General features: G+C 36.1%; 1 protein-coding gene across 2 annotated transcripts in view; it reads right to left on the reverse strand.

Moving 5' to 3' along the window:
- The window catches only part of tcf4 (transcription factor 4), a 162,976-nt gene that overhangs the window by 91,730 nt on the left and 50,043 nt on the right, over positions 1-21,203 (reverse strand). For both annotated transcript variants that reach the window (XM_026196960.1, XM_026196959.1), the window contains one exon: positions 5,903-5,961. In XM_026196960.1, coding sequence (XP_026052745.1) covers positions 5,903-5,961 — 59 coding nt within the window. The remainder of the gene's footprint in view (positions 1-5,902; positions 5,962-21,203) is intronic.

Below are 21,203 nucleotides of genomic sequence, written 5' to 3' on the forward strand. Positions count from 1 at the left end.
AACCATAACGCAATCACACGCTAAAACTCTGCACAGGAAACACACACACATTCCTAAGATGTTTCTACAGAAGACTAATGCATCAGAAACTCTCCCTGACTTTCTGTCTCTCTCTCTCTCTCTCTCTCTCTCTCTCTCTCTCTCTCTCTTTCTCTCTGACACACACACAGACACACATGTTTCCATATGAGCTGCAGCTGTAATCTCTCTCACACACATACACACAGTGTAAATACTGGTAAAAGAATGTATATCCTGGATGCACTGTAAGTTGCTTTGGATAAAAGCGTCTGCTACATGCATGAATGTAAATGTAATGTAAATGACATTGTCATGTGACTCATGAGTCCAAACGCCATCTTTACCTCTACACTGCTGTCTGTGTGTGTGTGTGTGTGTGTGTGTGTGTAATATGTTTATTTGTGTTGCTGTAAACTCATCTTCATACTGTAACTCACTTATATCCATCCACACACATAACAAACAATCACATGGTAATCATTCATGTCGACTTTGTACATCATTTCCAGCCATTATTATTTTTTTGTGTTATATTACAGCACACGACCAGCTGAGACCCTGTGTGTGTGTGTGTGATACGACCAGCTGAGGTCCTGTGTTTGTGTGTGTGTGTGTGTGTGTGTGTGTGTGTGTGCTTTCCCACCATTAGATTAATAAACTAGTTTTTCAGCAGATAGACAGTGCTAGCCTGTGCCGTTACTAATGTTTCCAAAATATTAAAATGTAACAATGTTGCGATGTAGGCTGCTCTGGTTGCTAGGTGTTTTATTTTCTTCAGACTTTACTGAATTCACTCACTTTCGATTTGAATTGCATTGCATTGCATTGGCTACACCTACAGGAAGCAGAAGTGGACAGAATATAATTCAAAGAAATTCAACAGCTAATGTGAAAGATAAACTGAAAGCCCGCAGACTTTTAATATATATATATATTTTTTAACTTTTTCTTTATCGAGCCACCATACAATATTTGTTTTAAGCAACTTTGATTTATTGTTAAAATGTAAAGTTTTTTTTTTACTTAAATTTATTTTAATTCCACTTCCTTACATTCACATTTGAACTGTAATTCAACATCATGTTTGCAACTTCAAATCAAATTTGGGAACTGAATTGAAATCTAAACAGCATTAATAATTCAATTCTGAATGATGCACAACCCTAAAAATAAAATAAAATAAAATAAAATAAAATGTTTTGGTACAAGATATTTTATTTTATATTTAGGGTTGTGTGACATTAAAAATAAATAATTAACCATAATATGAAGAATATTAACAGTGATGAAAGCTTTAAATTTAACTTTATTTTATATTTAATGATTGTTAGAATAAAAATAAAAATATTGTTAACTACAACTGAAACCATAAAAATTATTTTCATTAATTTAATTAAAATAAACTTTACCTAAAATAAAATATACAAACTTAAAATCTTAAACTTTAATTTTTTTATTATTATTATTATTATTATTATTTGGCTATAGTTGAATAACCTAACTGAATAAACTACAATAAAAAAAATGTTTAATAATAAAACAAAATTACTAAAATTTAAATGAAAATAAAATTAATACGAAACTTTACATAACATAAAACTAACAAAAATAAAATCTAGTTCAAAATATTTACAAAAACTGTAACATGTCGGTGATAACAAAATAACACTGGTATACAGGTGCTGGTCATATAATTAGAATATCATCAAAAAGTTGATTTATTTCATAAATTCCATTCAAAAAGTGAAACTTGTATATTTTATTAATTCATTACACACAGACTGATATATTTCAAATGTTTATTTCTATTAATTTGATGTTTATAACTGACAACTAAGGAAAATCCCAAATTCAGAATCTCAGAAAATTAGAATATTGTGAAAAGGTTCAATATTGAAGACACCAGGTGCCAGACTCTAATCAGTTAATTAACTCAAAACACCTGCAAAGCCTTTAAATGGTCTCTCAGTCTAGTTCTGTAGGCTACACAATCATGGGGAAGACTGCTGATCTGACAGTTGTCCAAAAGATGACCATTGACACCTTTCACAAGGAGGAAAGACACAAAAGGTCATTGCAAAAGAGGCTGGCTGTTCACAGAGCTCTGTGACCAAGCACATTAATAGAGAGGAGAAGGGAAGGAAAAGATGCGATAGAAACAAGTGGACCAGCAATAGAGATAACCACACCCTGGAGAAGACTGTGAAACAAAACCCTTTCAAAAATGTGGGGGAGATTCACAAAGAGTGGACTGCAGCTGGAGCCAGTGCTTCAAGAATCACTACACACAGACGTCTGCAAGACATGGGTTCCAGCTTCACATTCCTTGTGTAAAGACACTCTGAACAACAGACAGAGTCAGAAGCGTCTCGCTTCAGAAAGGACTGGACTGCTGCTGAGTGGTCCACAGTTATTTTCTCTGATGAAAGTAAATTTAGCTTTTCCTTTGGAAATCAGGGTCCCAGAGTCTGGAGGAAGAGAGGAGAGGCACACAATCCACGTTTCTTGAGATCCAGTGTAAAGTTTCCACAGTCAGTGATGGTTTGGGGTGCCATGTCATCTGCTGGTGTTGGTCCACTGTGTTTTCTGAGGTCAAAGGTCAACACAGCCGTATACCAGGAAGTTTTAGAGCACTTCCTGCTCCCTGCTGTTGACCAACTCTATTGAGATGTAGATTTCATTTTCCAACAGGACTTGGCACCTGCATACAGTGCTAAAGCTACCAGTACCTGGTTTAAGGACCATGGTATCCCTGTTCTTAATTGGCCAGCAAACTCACCCGACCTTAACCCCATAGAAAATCTGGGTATTGTGAAGAGGAAGATGTGATATCCCAGAGATGTGATATCCCAGACCCAAGAATGCAGAAGAGCTGAAGGCCACTATCAGAGACACCTGGTCTCTCATAACACCTGAGCAGTGCCACAGACTGATCCACTCCATGCCACGCCACATTGCTGCAGTCCTTCAGACACAAGGAGCCACAACTAAGTATTGAGTGCTGTACATGCTCATAGTTTTCAGTTGGCCAAGATTTCTAAAAATCCTTTCTTTGTATTGGTCTTAAGTTATATTCTAGTTTTCTGAGATAATGAATCTGGGATTTTCCTTAGTTGTCAGTTATAACCATCAAAATGAAATGAAATAAACATATGAAATATATCAGTCTGTGTGTAATGAATGAATATAATATACAAGTTTCACTTTTTGAATGGAAACATTTTGAAACCTAACATATGTGAGTGTAATGTTTATATTCATTATGTGTGTGTATATATATGAAATGAATGTGACTAATTGCGATTAATCATTTGACAGCACAAAAAAAATAATAAAACAAACGTGTCAAAGACAACAAGTGTTTTATTCATAAAGCCCCTACCATTATTCTAGTCTTCTTTTCATTCTTAATGTTTTTATAATATTTTTATATTTATGATTGTGCAATATTCAGAATTAATTATTAACCCTAATATAAGCAATATAATAGTTATGAGTGCTTTAAACCTCACTTTCTGTTAAAAGCAATCTAGTGAGGATAAATGAGAGCGTTCTGAGCTGATGGAGGCAGATGAGGATCGTCTCAGAAACCCTTCCCAGAATTCCAAGCGGCGCAGGAGTTTAAAGCCACACAAGCGCTGTTGTGTCACTCACATCCCGTCAGTCTGCCGTACTCTGATGGCTTCGTCTTGTAAACTGTCAGGAAAGATTAATTCAGTTCTGAAGACCCTGCCGGCGACCCACAAACACAAAACTTTCCACAAACTCACGGACCTCAAACACTTACATTTGAACACCAATCACATCACTTCAGACTGCGTTTGCATGCTGGATTAATCAGGAGCGTCTCCATGACTGCCATTCTTCTGACTTCAACATCAAGCGTCTCATTTTCTGGATGTTAAACTACTTTCTCACTAGAAGTGAGAGTCACTGGAAGTCAGTCGGTTTGCTCGAGCAAACTAAAAAAAGAAACTACTCTTAAATAATCAGCTAGAACAAGAAAAAAAAAAAAAAAAAAAAAAAAAAAAAATATATATATATATATATATATATATATATATATATATATATATATATATATATATGCATAAAAATAAAAACAGAATATATATGAAAATTATTTTAAATATATGTTAAATATATAATATATATTAAATATATATTAAAATATATTGAAATACATTAAATGTCCGAAATATATTTTAAATATAACATATTAAAAGAAAAAAATAAGTCCTGCACATTATCTATGCAAAAAATATCAAAATATAAAATATTTTAAAACATATATATGAAATATTACAAGTATAATTTAATGTACATATGAATATATATATATATATATATATATATATATATATATATATCTTTCATAAAGTATTAATTTATTTTGTAAAATAAAAATGTGATATTTAACATTTAATTGCAATAAATATATTTATATATATTTACATTATATATTAAAAATGACTTTTATATTTTTTTGAGATTTTAACAAATAAAAAAGTTTTTTTATAGATGATAATGAATGGCTAAATACTTAAGTGCATGCATGCATACATACATATATACATACATAACTAATTTTGTTGGGTGAAGATGACAAACATGAAAAAAGTGAACTAAATGAATGCAGGATGGAGCAGCTGAATGGAAACAGGTCTATTCTTGATGTTGTATCTGTCTTTTGAACATCCATATGTCTCTTAATGTAAACACGATGGGCTGGTGAGAGACTACACACACACACACACACACACACACACACGGTGATCTGCAGGAATTCATATATGTGCTTTAACAGAGGCCATCTGCTAGCGGTACGACTGCAATGCAAACAAACCGCCTGTTCATTTATTAATTCCACTACAGAAACTCCAGCAGCTGCCCTTCACTCCAGACAGCACACTTACAATCTACCTGACACCAGGAAGCACACAACCACTGTCAGCACAACACTGACATTACTAACTGAAAAAGAAAATCACTAATGATCTCAGGACGTTCTGCTTCACAACACAGAGATGACTGAGATCAGACTGAGACTTCTGCCTTCTGCAGATCAGGATTCCCACACTTTCCCATGGGATTACATCATTTTCCATGACTTTTCCAGTCATTTCTGATGATTGAATAAGGATCTATACACACAACTAAAAATTTAATATTTTATTACTTATTAAACATATTGCACTGAATATTTTTTTTTAATATGAATAAATATATAAAATTAAAATATATATATATAAAATTCATAAAGTATTTATTTGTTTTGTAAAATAAAAATGTGATATTTTACATTTAATTGCACTAAATATATTTATAATTATGTATATAATAAGGATCTATACACACAACTAGAAATATAATATTTTATACTTATTAAACGTATTGCATTGAATTATTTTTTTTAAAATATGAATAAATATATACAATTAAAAAATATATATAAAATTCATCAACGTATTTATTTATTTTGTAAAATAAAAATGTGATATTTTACATTTAATTGCACTAAATATATTTATATATATTTCTTTATATATATTTATTAAAAAATATATATAATTATTTAATTAATATAAATAAAGATATATATTGCATATATATATGCATGCATTTTTGGATCATCTGTGATGACTGAATAAAGATTTACATTTTTTTAGATAATAATTTTGGAAAGAACACTAAAGAAAGAGTCGTAGAAAATGAGCATAACTAGAAAATGCTAATTTCCGTGATGGCTTTTTTTTCTCATTTCTGTGGCTTTTAATCACATATACAGTGATTCAAAAACTAGTTTCTGAAGAGATCAGAGCCAAAGTCACAAACAGAGACACATTTCTTCCAGTGACTCTGATCTGAGAGAGCCTCTTACCTGACAGCCGTGAATGCTGGAGTCCCGTCCGTAGGAATACGATGCTCTCTCCGTTTTACCTGTTTAAAGACACAGAAGTTGGAATATTAGCAATCAATTAAATCTAGAAACACGCTTTTAAAAACTCTTTTAAACCTGCGAGAACAAGCCAAAACCAACAGAGCGCGACTGAAAGAACTGAGAAATCAGCGGCGGTCGCATGTTGAGCGGACAGCTGTCGCGAAGCTCACAAACGCCGAGGTTATTCGAGTCAAACGCTCTGATCAACAACCAAGCGTCGACTAGTTGCTCTGCTCTGAGAGAATGAAGATGTCTGACTTGATGTTTTTTTGTTTTACTGTTGTTAGGAGAACAAAGAAGCGACGAGCAGGCCTCTCTTTGGATGTGAGATCTGGTATTAGCAGAATAAAGACCTTCTCAAAGTCTCACAAACACTCGTCTACAGGCTGTTAATTATATAGAGGAACATGCTTGAATGCATTCTGCCTTTAACTGCACTGGGCCGGGCCGGGACCGCCGCCAGACACACACACACACACACACACACACACACAGCAAATATTGTTAAAGTCTCGTGACCTCATCCAGTCATAATCAAATGAGCCCAATTACAGAGTCCTGCTCATGTTCTCCTGCGCTTCTGCTCTGACCCCAGCTCCGAAACGGACAAAATAGGTTTAATGTAGGCCTTTTGAATACAACAACGGTGCTATTCACTACGCTAACTACTAAAGTCATTGCCATTTCTCATGAAAATGTACCATAGAGTAGAGTACTGTATGTAATGTACTGTAGAGTAAACAAAGCAGATCAATGTAAACCTTGTTTAACAAAAACAAATGACTACCATAGAGTCAAATTAAGTACATAACTGTCAAATATATTATAAAGCATCATAATTAGTGTAAATCTAATTGCTCACATAAATACACAATGGTGACAATGGAGTAAAAAAAACACAGTAGAGTTGTTATGACTCTAAACTCATCAAAAATTAAGATGAAAACAAGTTTTCTAGACGTTTATGCATCATAAGCCCATCTGAAAGAAGGAAGCAAAGGCATTTATTACTGTAAACCTTCAAACATGACAAATTAAAGGACTATCCCTCTCTCTCAGAACGATAAATAAAATAAAATACATGAAAAATACCATAACCACAGAGTAAAACAAAGTACATTCTGCCATCACTGCAACTGTAAAATCATAAACAAAGATCAAAATCTTTTTATATGTAAATATATATATTTTTAAGTTTTATAAATGTCAATACTGAAAAAAAAGGTGTTTTCTACTATTGTGGATACATGTGCCTAATCAAAACAGGGAGAATAACACAAAATAAAAGCATAAATCTCTTCCACACACACACACACACACACACAGGATTCACCGTGCTCTGTTCTGATCTGAACATTTACCAGGTAGCGTCCCAGAACACTCAGAGGTCAAACCAGAGGTCAAACAGCGAGCACACGCATGACCTGCGTCCAAACACAGTGAAATCTGCTGCAGTGATCTGAATCACCATGCAGAACACATGAGGATCACTGCGCTCGTTTTAATACTCTACATTTGACTGCACACAGATGCCAAACGTCCAAAACACATTCCACACCAAACAAATATCATTCAGCGAGATAAACCATCTTTCTCATTCTTCCCCGTGTCTGACAGTTTCCTTGAGAGATCCTGACGTGTTGCTGGATTCAGACACACATCTTTATAAACCCTGCTAATCCAAAGGACCGTGAATCTGGAAGTGGGAATGAAATCCGGAAGAAGGCTGGAATCGGACGGGAATGCCACAGATGGAACATCACTCCGGAAAAACGCACACATTGAGCACAGATGCTGCATGTGTACGGCTCTCGCTCTTTCTTTTCTTTGCTTTTACTTCAGTTTCTTCTTTAGCTTGTTCTAGTTTTGGACCTGAACAAATAAAATGAGCACCATACAGTACGTCCATATAGAAAAATCCATACTTAATCTATACTCACTTACAGGACAAGATGTTAACGAATAGATATCTACATGTAGATTTATCACAGTAAATAAGGGGAATTTATTTTGCATTACTACATTTCTGTAATAGTATGTTTAAATATGAAAGTGAGGCATTGTGTAATTGAATCTTCACTAATGTGTGTTTCCAGAAAATAAATATGAACGCTGGATGAAGCCAGATGCAAAGTTTCACTTTGACATATTAGAGTTTGATGCTTTTATAGAGCGCTTTTTAGATTTCTCTTTTTTTCTACTGAATTCTACAGTATGAAACAATGTAGCATTCTACTGAATTCTACAGAATGAAACAATGTAGCATTCTACTGAATTCTACTTTTTGAAACAATGTAGCATTCTACTGAATTCTACAGTATGAAACAATGTAGCATTCTACTGAATTCTACTTTTTGAAACAATGTAGCATTCTACTGAATTCTACAGTATGAAACAATGTAGCATTCTACTGAATTCTATGGTTTGAAACAATGTAGCATTCTACTGAATTCTACAGTATGAAACAATGTAGCATTCTACTGAATTCTACAGAATGAAACAATGTAGCATTCTACTGAATTCTACTTTTTGAAACAATGTAGCATTCTACTGAATTCTACAGTATGAAACAATGTAGCATTCTACTGAATTCTACTTTTTGAAACAATGTAGCATTCTACTGAATTCTACAGTATGAAACAATGTAGCATTCTACTGAATTCTATGGTTTGAAACAATGTAGCATTCTACTGAATTCTACAGTATGAAACAATGTAGCATTCTACTGAATTCTACAGTATGAAACAATGTAGCATTCTACTGAATTCTATGGTTTGAAACAATGTAGCATTCTACTGAATTCTACAGTATGAAACAATGTAGCATTCTACTGAATTCTACAGTATGAAACAATGTAGCATTCTACTGAATTCTACAGTATGAAACAATGTAGCATTCTACTGAATTCTACAGTATGAAACAATGTAGCATTCTACTGAATTCTATGGTTTGAAACAATGTAGCATTCTACTGAATTCTACAGTATGAAACAATGTAGCATTCTACTGAATTCTATGGTTTGAAACAATGTAGCATTCTACTGAATTCTACCATTTAAAATAATATAGCATTTAGTTTAAAACATTGATTTTTTTTTTTTTTTTGCACTGCAGTGTGCACTGTGTAGAGTGCTTGCATTCAGATGTTATCTTAAAAATGAATTCTAAAATACATTTTTAGTTTCTTGTGTGTTATTATTAATTCAAACTCCAAATTTTTTCTTGCCATAAAATAACAACAACAACAACAACAAAACATCTTTGGCAAAAGTTCAGGCGCATGCAGCATTAAGAACAATCTGAATTTGAGTTGTTGGAAATTCAAGTGCACTAGTGTCGGCATTTTCCATTCATCACGCTTTCGTGGAGCCTAAAAAACCTTCAGAATATAGATAGGAATAAAACTAAGTTTTGGTGCATTTAAGTGCTTAGAGATATGTGTTTCAGTTGAAATCTATAGACGCAAAAAGATAAAGTGCAATAAAATAAACACTTACACGTGTCCTCAGGATATTTTCTTTCCACTAATATGAAATAACCTAAATAACCTAAAACCTCAAGCAAAGTCAAAGGGTGATTGTAACTACATATGTATTGAAATATGCTTTTGCACAATATATCAACACTTGTTTTTCATTTAAATGCACAGTGAGCACATTTATTTAATTTAAACACAGCCTTTTAAAGTTTAACAATCACATTAAGGCATACTGCATTTCTTCCGTCCCCAAATGTAGGACTTCTTATATATATATATATATATATATAATTAAGACGTGTTATAGCCTTAAATTTGATCAAACTCACATCTATCTTTTTCCTCCTGCCGCTGGTTTCTCATGTTCCCTCATTAGCTTGTGTCTTTGTTTGTCCTCTGATATTTTATTGCTAAAAATATGGTTTTGACTTTTAGCACGGGCTGATTTCTCCCGCTGAGTCACGCTGAAGTTCCTCTGTGGTTTTGACAGACTATGAGGGTGTTTTCAGCACACGCATGACAGCCCCTCATTACACGGGAGAACACGCGCCCCGTGAATAAGTGGTTTTGTTATGGATAATAACTGGCTCATAATCATCAGCTAGTCAAAGACAAACCCTCTCTGACTCATCGACACCGGCGGATTACGGATTAGATTCAGAGTTTGCATTGCGCCGGAGTTTCTCGGGACCAGCTGCGTATCATCGCTGTCGTTAGTGCACGTTATGCGAAATACAGACGTCGTACGTTTTCCTGCTGAGAAGGACAAAAACAAGCTATTTCGCTTGTTTTGGCCCGTAGCTCATTGCACTAATAAATCGTGTTGACAAAATGAAGATTACGTTCGATCTATCACATGCATCCACATGCATGCGTGCGCCACCGAGCCAAAAACACACGACCAAAACAGTGGCACATCTTTAGCTTAAACCACAAAAAACCATTGGTTTGCATTCAGAAGTGATCATTACAACACAAAGCATCACGGTTGAGAGCGTCTCGCTGCCAAACTGAGATCAAGCAGGTAGAATTAACGCAGAAACGGACTGTTATCAGCAGAGCGAAAGGTGCCGCTCATAATCGTCTTTCTCACACACGCAGCTTCTCGCAGACAGATTCATCCGTGCCAGAGCTTTTTTTTTTTTTTTTTTTTTTTGGGAGGGGGGCAGGGATGAGACAAAGAGAGACGGAATAAAAAATGTGCTTAACCTTGTGAAACAGTTCATCAAAAAAGCGACATGCGATCGACAGGACGCGTCTCAGTACATGAGCATCAGACAGCTGCTCCGTACACAAACCCCAGCCTCACACAACACATACAACTTCAGATATAAAGACGGAGCACAGAGGCTGTCATGTTAAAACCTGAAGAAAGACAAGCAAAAACAGGTTTTGGGGGGAAATCATTTTTATAAATCACAATATTTCGTGTGATTTTGTTCATCTGATGTGCAATAATGTCATCACTTCATAATTTTGACAAACAAAGAGAGAAACAAATTATTTATTCTGCAATTTATGATCAATGCATGAATATAACAGTATCTCTGATGTTATACACCTCTGAGAGTTACATATTTAGTGCATTAACACATTTAAAAATAATCTACACCCCCTGAGTTTATGTAGTCATACATAAACACCACAGTAACAAGGTCAAAGGTCATCATCCGCGATGGGTTCATAATGGACAAGCATTTAAAATCTGGGTGTTGGGATGATTTTTTTTTTTTTTTTATGTTCTTGAAAGAAATCCAGTAAAAACTGTAAAATTGTGAAATATTTTTTCAATTTAACATAACTGGTTTCTATTTGAAAATATAGCAAAGTGTCATTTATTTATTTGACGCAAAGCTGTTTTTTTTTTTTTAATTTGTAGCATCATTCCTCCAGTCTTCAGTGTCACATGATCCTTCAGAAATCATTCTGATATACTGATTCGTGGCTCAAATTATCATCAATGTTCAAAACAATTGTGCTGCTTCATATTTTGGTGGAAAAACATTTTCTTTGATGAATAGAAATCTGAAACAGAAATATTTTGTGACATTAGGAATGTCTTTACAGTCACTTTTGATCAATTTAATGCGTCCTCGCAGAGTAAACATATTAAGTTCTTAACAAAAATGTTAATCCCAGACGGTATTTCCTTAACTAACCTCCAAACCTAATCCTAAACCACCCACAATCATTTTATAGAGACTATCAACCACACAAACACACCATTTCAGAGGTTAGAAACACTTAATACAAACTGTAAATGTCACTCGTACTGAAAAAAAAAAAGAAAGGCATCCAGATCAGTAGTTTGGATAACCGAAGGAAGAGACGCCGGCTCTATTAGGCAGCTGAGGGCTGCTTATAATGAACAATAATTTGGAAATGATGTCTCTTGACAGGCAATTTCTAGGAGAAAATTAAGCTACACAATGTTTTGCTCTCCCCATCCCGACATGAAAAACAAATATGGAACGGCTCCAGCGTGGCAGGGCTTCCTCGGGTTTTAATCCTGTTTGATGCGTGGTCTGCGCTCACGGGATGCTTCTCTCGCCCCGGGGGAGATGCAGCGAGTCCGCCCTTCATCTCCGACCCTCCGCAGCACAACCTGCGGCCACAGAAAGCACATAAACCCGACCGCAGGCCCACCAAACCCAGCCGAGACCGCAACCGATTGAAACACAGCCAAAGCCACAACAACCGGCTTTATTCTATTCATCACGGCGTAGAAATACTGCGAAAACCTGTCAAATATCCTGACTGACAGCACTGACAACACATTAGATGTGCAACCATCAAATGCATACATATTCATGCTTTTGTTTACCTTGAAATGACGGGAAAACGTATCTAAATGCGCAAAAGAGAGCATAATATGAAATTAAATAAAATAATAAAAATGTATACGAGAAGCTTTGCTTTTGATTGTATGTTATTGTATATAAATAAATAACTGGGATATTATGCAACATAATTCTTGCATAAGAGACTAATTACTGATTAATTAATAAGCATGCACACAAAGTGACATTTTTATTTTACCCTGCGAGAAGCTTTAAAAAAACAAAGCCGCATATGATGCCGGCGTCTCTGAGAGCAGGTGCAAAAACAGGACGGACTTCATATTTACTGCGAGAAAAAGATAGATCTGTGCGAGCGTTTCTGTGCTTTTCTTACTGCTGATTGTCTTGGCTGGTTTTCCGGTAACTAACAGTATCTGACAGCTAATCTAAATATTCCTGGAGTCGGAGTTATGCGGCATCTATGAGAGATGTCAGATATTAAATTAATATCTTAAGCAACATGCTACAGCAGAGGTAATGAAAGAGCAAACAAAGCTCAAGACTTGCTTGGTCAGGCCGAAATACCTTTTTTTTTACGATATTATAAATTTATTAAATATATATATATAGAAAAAAATGGTTCATTTTTAAGTTAATTCATTTTTCTTTGTCTAAGTAAAATATTAAATAAAATACAATGTTGTGAACGAAGAAAGCATTACAATATAATTTGCATCATGCTTTATTTTCTTGCACAAAAGCTTTGCATGTAGGACACTCACAAAAGCCACATGCATAACCAGACTGGGTTATTTTTTAGGATGCTGTTTAGTGTTTACGTCTGATTGCAGACGGAGCTCCTGACATGCAGCACATTTCTGACGTGTAAAAGCCTAAATGCATTTAGCAGCTCGTCGGTTTAAAATAGTTTCAGTGAGGTTTGACGGGGAAAAAAGACGAGGTAGCGTGTTTTGGAAGATGTGCTGGAGTGCTGCGGCGTCTCTGATAGAATTATGAAAGTGAAGCTGGCACACGGGCAACTCCGGAGAGCCCTGATTGGTCAAGGTCGAGGTTCGGGGGTTGGACGTGCCACTGTGTTCTCGTGCCAAGTTCATCTTTAAAGAAGCGCTCAAAGAGCTTTTCATGTCTCCAAGCCAAAACGTACACAAAAACCCTTTAACGCCACACACACTCCGCGGGTTCGAATGCACGAATGGATATTATCAGATCCAAAAGCGCTCGGAGTGGGAGTCTGAATGTGTTTTTTACAGACAGACACCTTCAGTAACCTCAAAACCACATAATTAGACTTGTCATCACGTCCATTCGAGTTCAATGAGGCTGTGTGGAAAATTATTTAAAACAGGGGGAAGGGTTAAAAAAAGCCTGGCGCTTGTGGGGGAGGCCGTACGGACATGAATCACTCGTACTAATACAACAGTTTCCATGACATCAGTGGGCACCAGGCCAGCGTGCCGACAGAGTCTGAAAGGTACAGAAGGAGAAGGCACAGATCCGAACGACGCATGCACAACGGCCTAAAAACATTGTCCTCCTTCGCTCTTTATGCCGCGTCAAAAATTAATTTTGCACATTGCTTCGTCGCCGCGACCCGTTGAGATTTTGGCTCGGGGAAACTGAACTATCGATAGTCGATCGAGGGGTATTAAAATTCACAGTGCTGGCAGGGGAGCCATGCACTTGTTAGGCTCCTTTGATTGCATGCATTCTAGGCAGAGCGCCCCATGCAAAACAGCCCTCGTTAAACAACGTACGCAGATCAATATAATCACCAAACCCTAAAAAACATCACCGTGCATTATCCAGGAGGCGCTTGGCAAATGCATGTGGCGTTCAGGGGTTGCGTCGCTTTGAATACATTTGGCAATTTGGCACGGTGGGAAAAAAATTAACCTCGGCCGCCGTTACAGGTTTGGCATTAGTTATAAAGTTGAACAATTATGTGCGAGCGGAAAAGTTGGAAGCGCGTGCATCCGCTGCTGAAATGCGGCAGACACTGCAGATTTTTTAGTTGGCTCGTTGACAGCGTTTGCAGTGCCAAAGCCCCGCGATCGAAGAGCTGCGGATACTCTCGTATCGCTGCCTCTGTAAATCTCCTAATCAACATCAGCGCCTGTCCTCTTTTGTCTGCTACTTCTCTTGCTTTTGTTTTAACACAAAGACGCCGCGTTTTTCTAGTTCCTCTTTGTTTTGCGAAGGATTTGTTGCGTGATTCCGACACAATGAGAACGCGGGGCTTGTCTTTGTCGAGTCTGAAAACCGAAACAATGTTCTGCGTTGTATTTATTTACGGAATAAAACACCGAAGCGGCGGTGAGGATTACTTGTGCCGACAATAAAATACATCACAGATCACAAGACAATTTAGCAGAATGACGAACAAAAGGACGTCTCGCTAAAGCTCACCATCTTACTTTGTGCAAAAGAGCGCTTAGATGATCTTAAAATTCACATCTGTACCATATGAGAAAGACACACAGAAAGGGATCTGTGCCAAATGGGAGCGTTCGATGGGGCTTAGCCGATAACTCCACATTTGCATGGCTTTATGAGGGGAAAGCCGCTGTTTGCGTGTGGAGATGAGCACATAGGTCGAGAGTTGTTTTGTACCATGCACCTTTTTTTTTTTTTGGAAAGAACTGGCTGTCAGAACAATTACCGTCGTTAAACGCCGGTGACAGAAGGCCGTGTTTTGATACGATAAGGCTCATCTCCTGCAAACATCTCACAGCACACGTCTGAAAACATTTACTTCTCCATCCGAATTAAAACGTCACCTCGTTTTTTATTTTTCTCCTCCAGAGCTCGAGGAACATGTTTCTTGCCAAAGTGTGTTTTAAGCAAGCAGAAGTGAAATACTGTATTCTGGACGCAGTACAGAAGCGCTAACAGGCATTGGAAACGTTACATTAAACGAAATAAAAAGGCTTCAGTAACACCCAAAGGCTTCAGAGGAGTTATAAAAGGAAATCACAGATTTGAATAAGCTTGTTTAATAGCCTTTAATAATAGACTTAAGCTAATAAAAATGTCCTTATGAATTCATTTTAGCCCCTGAGGTGATCTCACTGGAAAATAAAATGCAGTCCAGTTTAGAAACATATCTCAATGATTATGGCATGAATGAATAATAAAAGCCTAAAAAGCATAGTGAGGGAGCGATATATTCACTGCTGCTGAATCTCAATTACAACACACTGGATGAACGGCATCCATATACATATATATGATATGCTTATATTAATATTTTATATTATTTACTTGTATAATAGTTAAGTGACATTTACTTTAATGTATTTATTTTGTATTTTTTCTTTCATTTATTTATCACAGCTAGACATTAACATATATCTATTATTGGCTAATTTGCATGTAGATATTTGTTAAATTTCCTACCGTAAACATAAAAACATTGGACATTTCAGGGTTTTTTAAAAATGTTTTGCTCCCTTAGATTCCAGATTTTTAGATAGTTGTATCTCAGCCAAATATTGTCCGATCCTAACAAACCATACATCAATGGAGAGATGATTTATTCAAATAAAAATATATCCTGATGATGGTTTTGTGGTTTAGGGTCACATGCTATATATATTTTCACAGTACTGTGAAAACAACAGTCAGGTAACTTCCCTTAAAGTCTGTGGACTGACAGAAGGAGAAGAACAAAGAGAGAGAGAGAGAGAGAGAGAGAGAGACAGGATGGAGGTGTCTCTCTACCTGCACAGCTGCTGCTGCTGATGTTTGCTGCTGTCCAGCACCTGTTTGAGAAACACTCAAAACTCAAGCAGCAAATTCAGATGAAAGCAAGAAGTGGAACAGCTTTGAGGGAGAAGCACACACACACACACACTTGCACATACACATATGCACGCACGCACACATACAATTAATATTCAGACTGATCCCTAATAAGTAACTATGAGCAGAAACTGCCAGAAATAAAACCCAGAGTGAAAGAGAGTGTGATCTGTTCTCCACCTCAACACTTAACAAACTCACAAGACATTTAATCAATCTACGCACTATTCATTCAGGGAGAAATTCACTCATCATGAAATCAAAAACTGAACGTTCTTAAAAATACATGTTCTGTATTTGCATCGATGGTTCTCTGAAGAACCTTTAACATCCACGGAACCTTTCAAATTTATAAAAGGTTCTTTATAGTCGAAAAAGAACTGTTCACTGAAAGGTTCTTTTGTGTTCTCCAATGGCATCACTGCAAAAACAGCCTTTAGGAACCTTTATTTAAACGTGTATGTGCATATTTTGCACTAAAGTTGTTTCTGATTGGATGTGTTACTTTTTTATTACATTCTGATCAAATGACATCACTGACCAGACTGGGCAGATGCGTAAAGAGTCGGTGTGAAGAGTTTCTCACATTCATTAATAGACTGAATGGTATAAACAGTGTGTGTGTGTGTGTGTGTGTGTGTTTCCCGGGGTCTCTAATGGCTCCTCTGCCTCCCCTGGTGGCAGTAATTATGGACCTGCGGTGGCTTTATGTGAGAGAGAGAGACGGGCAGAGCAGGTGACGTGTCTGTAACAGCTGGAGAAAGCGGCTACAGCTGCCGAGGAGTCTGGGAAACCTGTGCTGTACTGCACCGAGTGAGATCTGACACTGACCAATCAGACGCCTGCTTCATCATGATGTCATCCTCATTATGAAACAAACACCCTTCTGTCTTCTGATTGGTTACAGCTGAGTAGTACTCATACTCCGTAGACCAATTCTCAACATAATAGATCTACATTTACATGTAGTCGTTTAACAGACGCTTTTATCCAAAGCAGTTTACAAATGAGCACAATAGAAGCGATCAAAACCAAGAAAAAAAAAAAAAACATGATATGCAAGTGCTATGACAAGTCTCAGTTAGCAAGATGTTTATATATATATATATATATATATAGTTTAAGTGTCGGCGATGCAGTTTTGCCAGATATTGCTTTTAAAACAAATAAACTGAATTTATTTCAAATCTTTTGCTAATAAGATAAAGATATCGCTGACCCTAAACTGGAACTTCACACTTCAGTAACTTTCTAAATTGTCAAATTAAGTTGAAAAGACAAGTCCAAAAACCAACCCAGGCAGGCACTGAAAATACAAGCCTCTAAATACATTCCTGCAACACTTTTATTATGATCTTATTGCAACAGTCGAGGCAGTTTCAAAGTGAAACGTCCAGTGCTGTTAAAACATGGGTTCAATATGTGCCCCTAGCATGTTTTTGTTACAATGATATCGGCACGTATTGCTGTATATTTGTATTACATTGCTTCAGGTTCATACTTCGGTGGTTCATAATTCAAAATATCTGAGGAGTGGTGCTAAACGTTAATGCTCTATCGTGTTGGAAATATCCCTTCCACCAAACCATAATAATAATAATACCCGATAATGTGAACAATGCAATGTTGCAGGATTTGCAGCATCTTAAAATTGCTTTGATGTCATAAATGTAGGCCTTATTAATCAAAACTGTGGACCTGCAAATCATACGTTGTGTGAAAAGGAATAAAATTTGTCGGAGTATTACTGCCTCTAGTGTTTATTCCATCTGGAAATTGCAGTGATTCGTATGTATAGGTACATTTTTTGTATTGAGAGCCAATGTTGCCAAAAACGCTTAAAATATCTGGATCTCAAGACTCAAGACTCGTTCGGTCCGCCAGTGTCTCACAGCAATTATTTTCAGATCAAGGACGCTAAACAATCATGCAAACTGTCTAAACTGAATTAAACATGCAGACATTCATATGAGGATCTCTATATGCTTAGTACTTTTTCCTCCTGCTGTACCGAAACCATACCGAATCCATACCGTACCATACCGTACCGTACCGTACCGAAAAAAAATATTTGTGCAATGTTACACCCCTACTAGGAACCTAAAAACACCAGTTCGTTCCCAAACTGTGCCACATTCCCAAACTTCTGCTGGCTCTGGACATTCATGGCCTGCAGAGGAGCATCTCACGGTCCGATTCTTTCCCAGAACCCCATCGTCAGGCGTTCCCCTCCGTCGAGGACGGTGCGCTCGGGCCGGGAGCAGATGGAGCAGGTGGAGAGCTGGGTTCAGGGGTTTTGGCAGCGGATGTGATCAGGGTAATCACACAGAGTGCTGCATGGAATATAAAACACCTCTCACTCTCAAACAGGACGCTTTAGTGCTCACCAGAGATGTTACGATATCAAAATATCACGATACGATAATATCTCGATACGATCACATAAAAATACTTGGAAAGAAATGAAACTTCAGTGCATTTTAAAGTTCAATTATTCTATCTAATGCACTTTGAGAGTTTAAAATTAATCTCCAACACATGTTCTTAAAAAAAAACACTTAAGTCAGAAAAAAGTCCTTGAACCTGAACTTTAAACGAGACACAACCCTCTTTTTATTTGTGATATATTCTCTCAATCTACATTGCATTCACATTAGTGTTTTAGGAAGCCAAACAAATTAGAACATAATAATAATAATAATATGTGTGCTGCGTTAGGCTAACTTGCTCTCTTGCATAGGCTATCATTGCTCTTTTGTTGATTTTGATTGCTTCTTTTATCACATTTATAAGTCGCTTTGGATAAAAGCATCTGCTAAAGGACTAAACGCAAATGTAATAATGACAACAGTGACAGTAATAGCCATATACTGCAAAACAATTGCTGTGTAAACTAAACTAAAATTAATATTTCATACTAAGTATATTATTTTTGCTTTACACTACAGTAGAGAAAAAAAGCAATACTTCTTTCCTAATTTCTAAAATAATTTGGCCTGCATTTAAAGCACTAGCTGTCAGCAATTCATACTGCACTACAATTCATAGTATAGTAAAAATAATAATAAAAACAGATTATTGCACCATTTTAAAAGAAAATAATACTTAATTTAGGATTTTCAGGATCTATTTATTTATTTAATTTAATTAAACGCATTACATGGCATTTATTTGGTTATTTTTTAATTTGCTAGCAAAAAAAGTGAAAATGTAAATCATTAAACGTTTTATTTATTTTTTCTTCAGTATGTTAAGTAGTTTACTAATGTTAAGAAATGGAGCTTTTCTGTCCCTATGTTCTCAAGTTTTGGCCTTGACGCAGGATTGAAAGTTGGTCACAAACGTGCACACACCTGAGACGTGACTTGTGCGAGACATCTGGATTGTTGTGTGTGTGTGTGTGTGAGATTGTGTTGTGTTTCTGTGTGTCATGTTGACAGGCGTTCAAAGGTGTAAATCACTGTGTTCCCTGCGGAAACTAAACTACTGCATGAAACGTGTGGAGATGCTCTTCATTAACAACATCTCAAGATCTTACAGCTGTCCTCAACTCCACCGCCGTTTTTGTTTAAAGAAATATTCTGGAAAGCATCTGTGACACAACGAATGAACCTCACATCTACGGTGATTTTTACACTTGCACTTTCAATACATTTGAGTATATATATGTTTTTATTTAAAATGTGCAAATAATTATTTTAAATAAATATATAATTTATTGTTAAAAATAAGTTATTTTATACTTTAAAATATTATAAATAACACTTTTTAAAATATGTTTTTAATTATTAAATGAAAACTAATTAAATAATTGTAGTTATAAATTTACAATTTACAAAATGTACAATTATTTTTTCAAATGTGGTTTATATATATATATATATATATATATATATATATATATATATATATATACACCTTTTAAATAATAATAAACATTTTAATTTATTATTTTAATTATTTTAAACAATTACTACACACACATTTTTACAAATAAATAGTTTTTAATTACTAAAAACATTTTCAGTTCATATATATATATATATATATATATATATATATATATATATATATATATATATATATATATATTTGTTTATTTATTTATTGATAAATTAGTTGATTACAATTAACCACTGAACAATCAGCAGTGAGATTGAAACTAGACTTTGACAGAAAAATGTGCAATGGTAAAATGAATATAAGATTTATTGCAAATAAAGCAGATCTTTAATGAAAATGTTTTTGAATTGGCTGTTTTACAATATCAGTTTTGCATATTAAGGTTGATCGATAGAATAATTAAGGGCCTCAATACTTCAACCATAAATAATTAATAAAAACATATTTGTGTTGTGGTTATTCCTGCATTCTAAATAAACTCATTTTCTGTGGTAATTGACAACAGGCCGCAGATTCTGAGAGCAGGTTTGAGTATTTAACCCAGAATAATGTTCAGGTCAAACCCGTGGAGAAACTGACCGCTATTCACCCGCTCCTGTCCGACAGCAGCCGCTCAAGGGCCGCCGAGGATGCTGGGTAAATCTGAGAGTCACACGGGTCAGCGTCTCCAAGCGGATCGAGCCTCGCGATCCTTCATACAGCCGCCCGCAGACGAGCCGTTAGCGCTTACAGCTAAAATCTGCTTCCAGAACAATCCATTACAGCTGACAAGTTAAATGTTGCATGCGACACCATATGGCATCAGAGCAGGATACTTCATACAGGAGCGAACCCCGAGAATGCATCACAATTAAGGTGTTTGGCTGCAGTCGGGATACTGTCTCCAATCCCGCATCACTTCCTCCAGCTTCTGTCTTCCCCTCATCCTCACACACTTATCTGTGCGTTTGTTGGCTTAATTGATAGCCGTGTGCCTGATGTACAGCACAAAAAACCCCACGAATGACACAGAACACACAGCATCCGCCGAAGCAGTTACTGCTGCTGTGAAGAAAAAACAACCAGCAGCACAAAAAGACATTAACATGACGGATTCTTCAGCTTCTAACTTTGTTTCCTATAAGAAAAAAGAAGAAAGAATTGCAGCCAATCAGAACACATCCCATGTACAATATACAGTTGTTTGGGCCAATGGGATCGCACTGTGGGCGGAGCTACAAGATAAATAGAAATCAAGCAAAATGTCCTCAGATTTATCC

Source organism: Carassius auratus, chromosome 21 (assembly GCF_003368295.1).
Source record: "Carassius auratus strain Wakin chromosome 21, ASM336829v1, whole genome shotgun sequence".
Taxonomy (NCBI): Eukaryota; Metazoa; Chordata; class Actinopteri; order Cypriniformes; family Cyprinidae; genus Carassius; species Carassius auratus.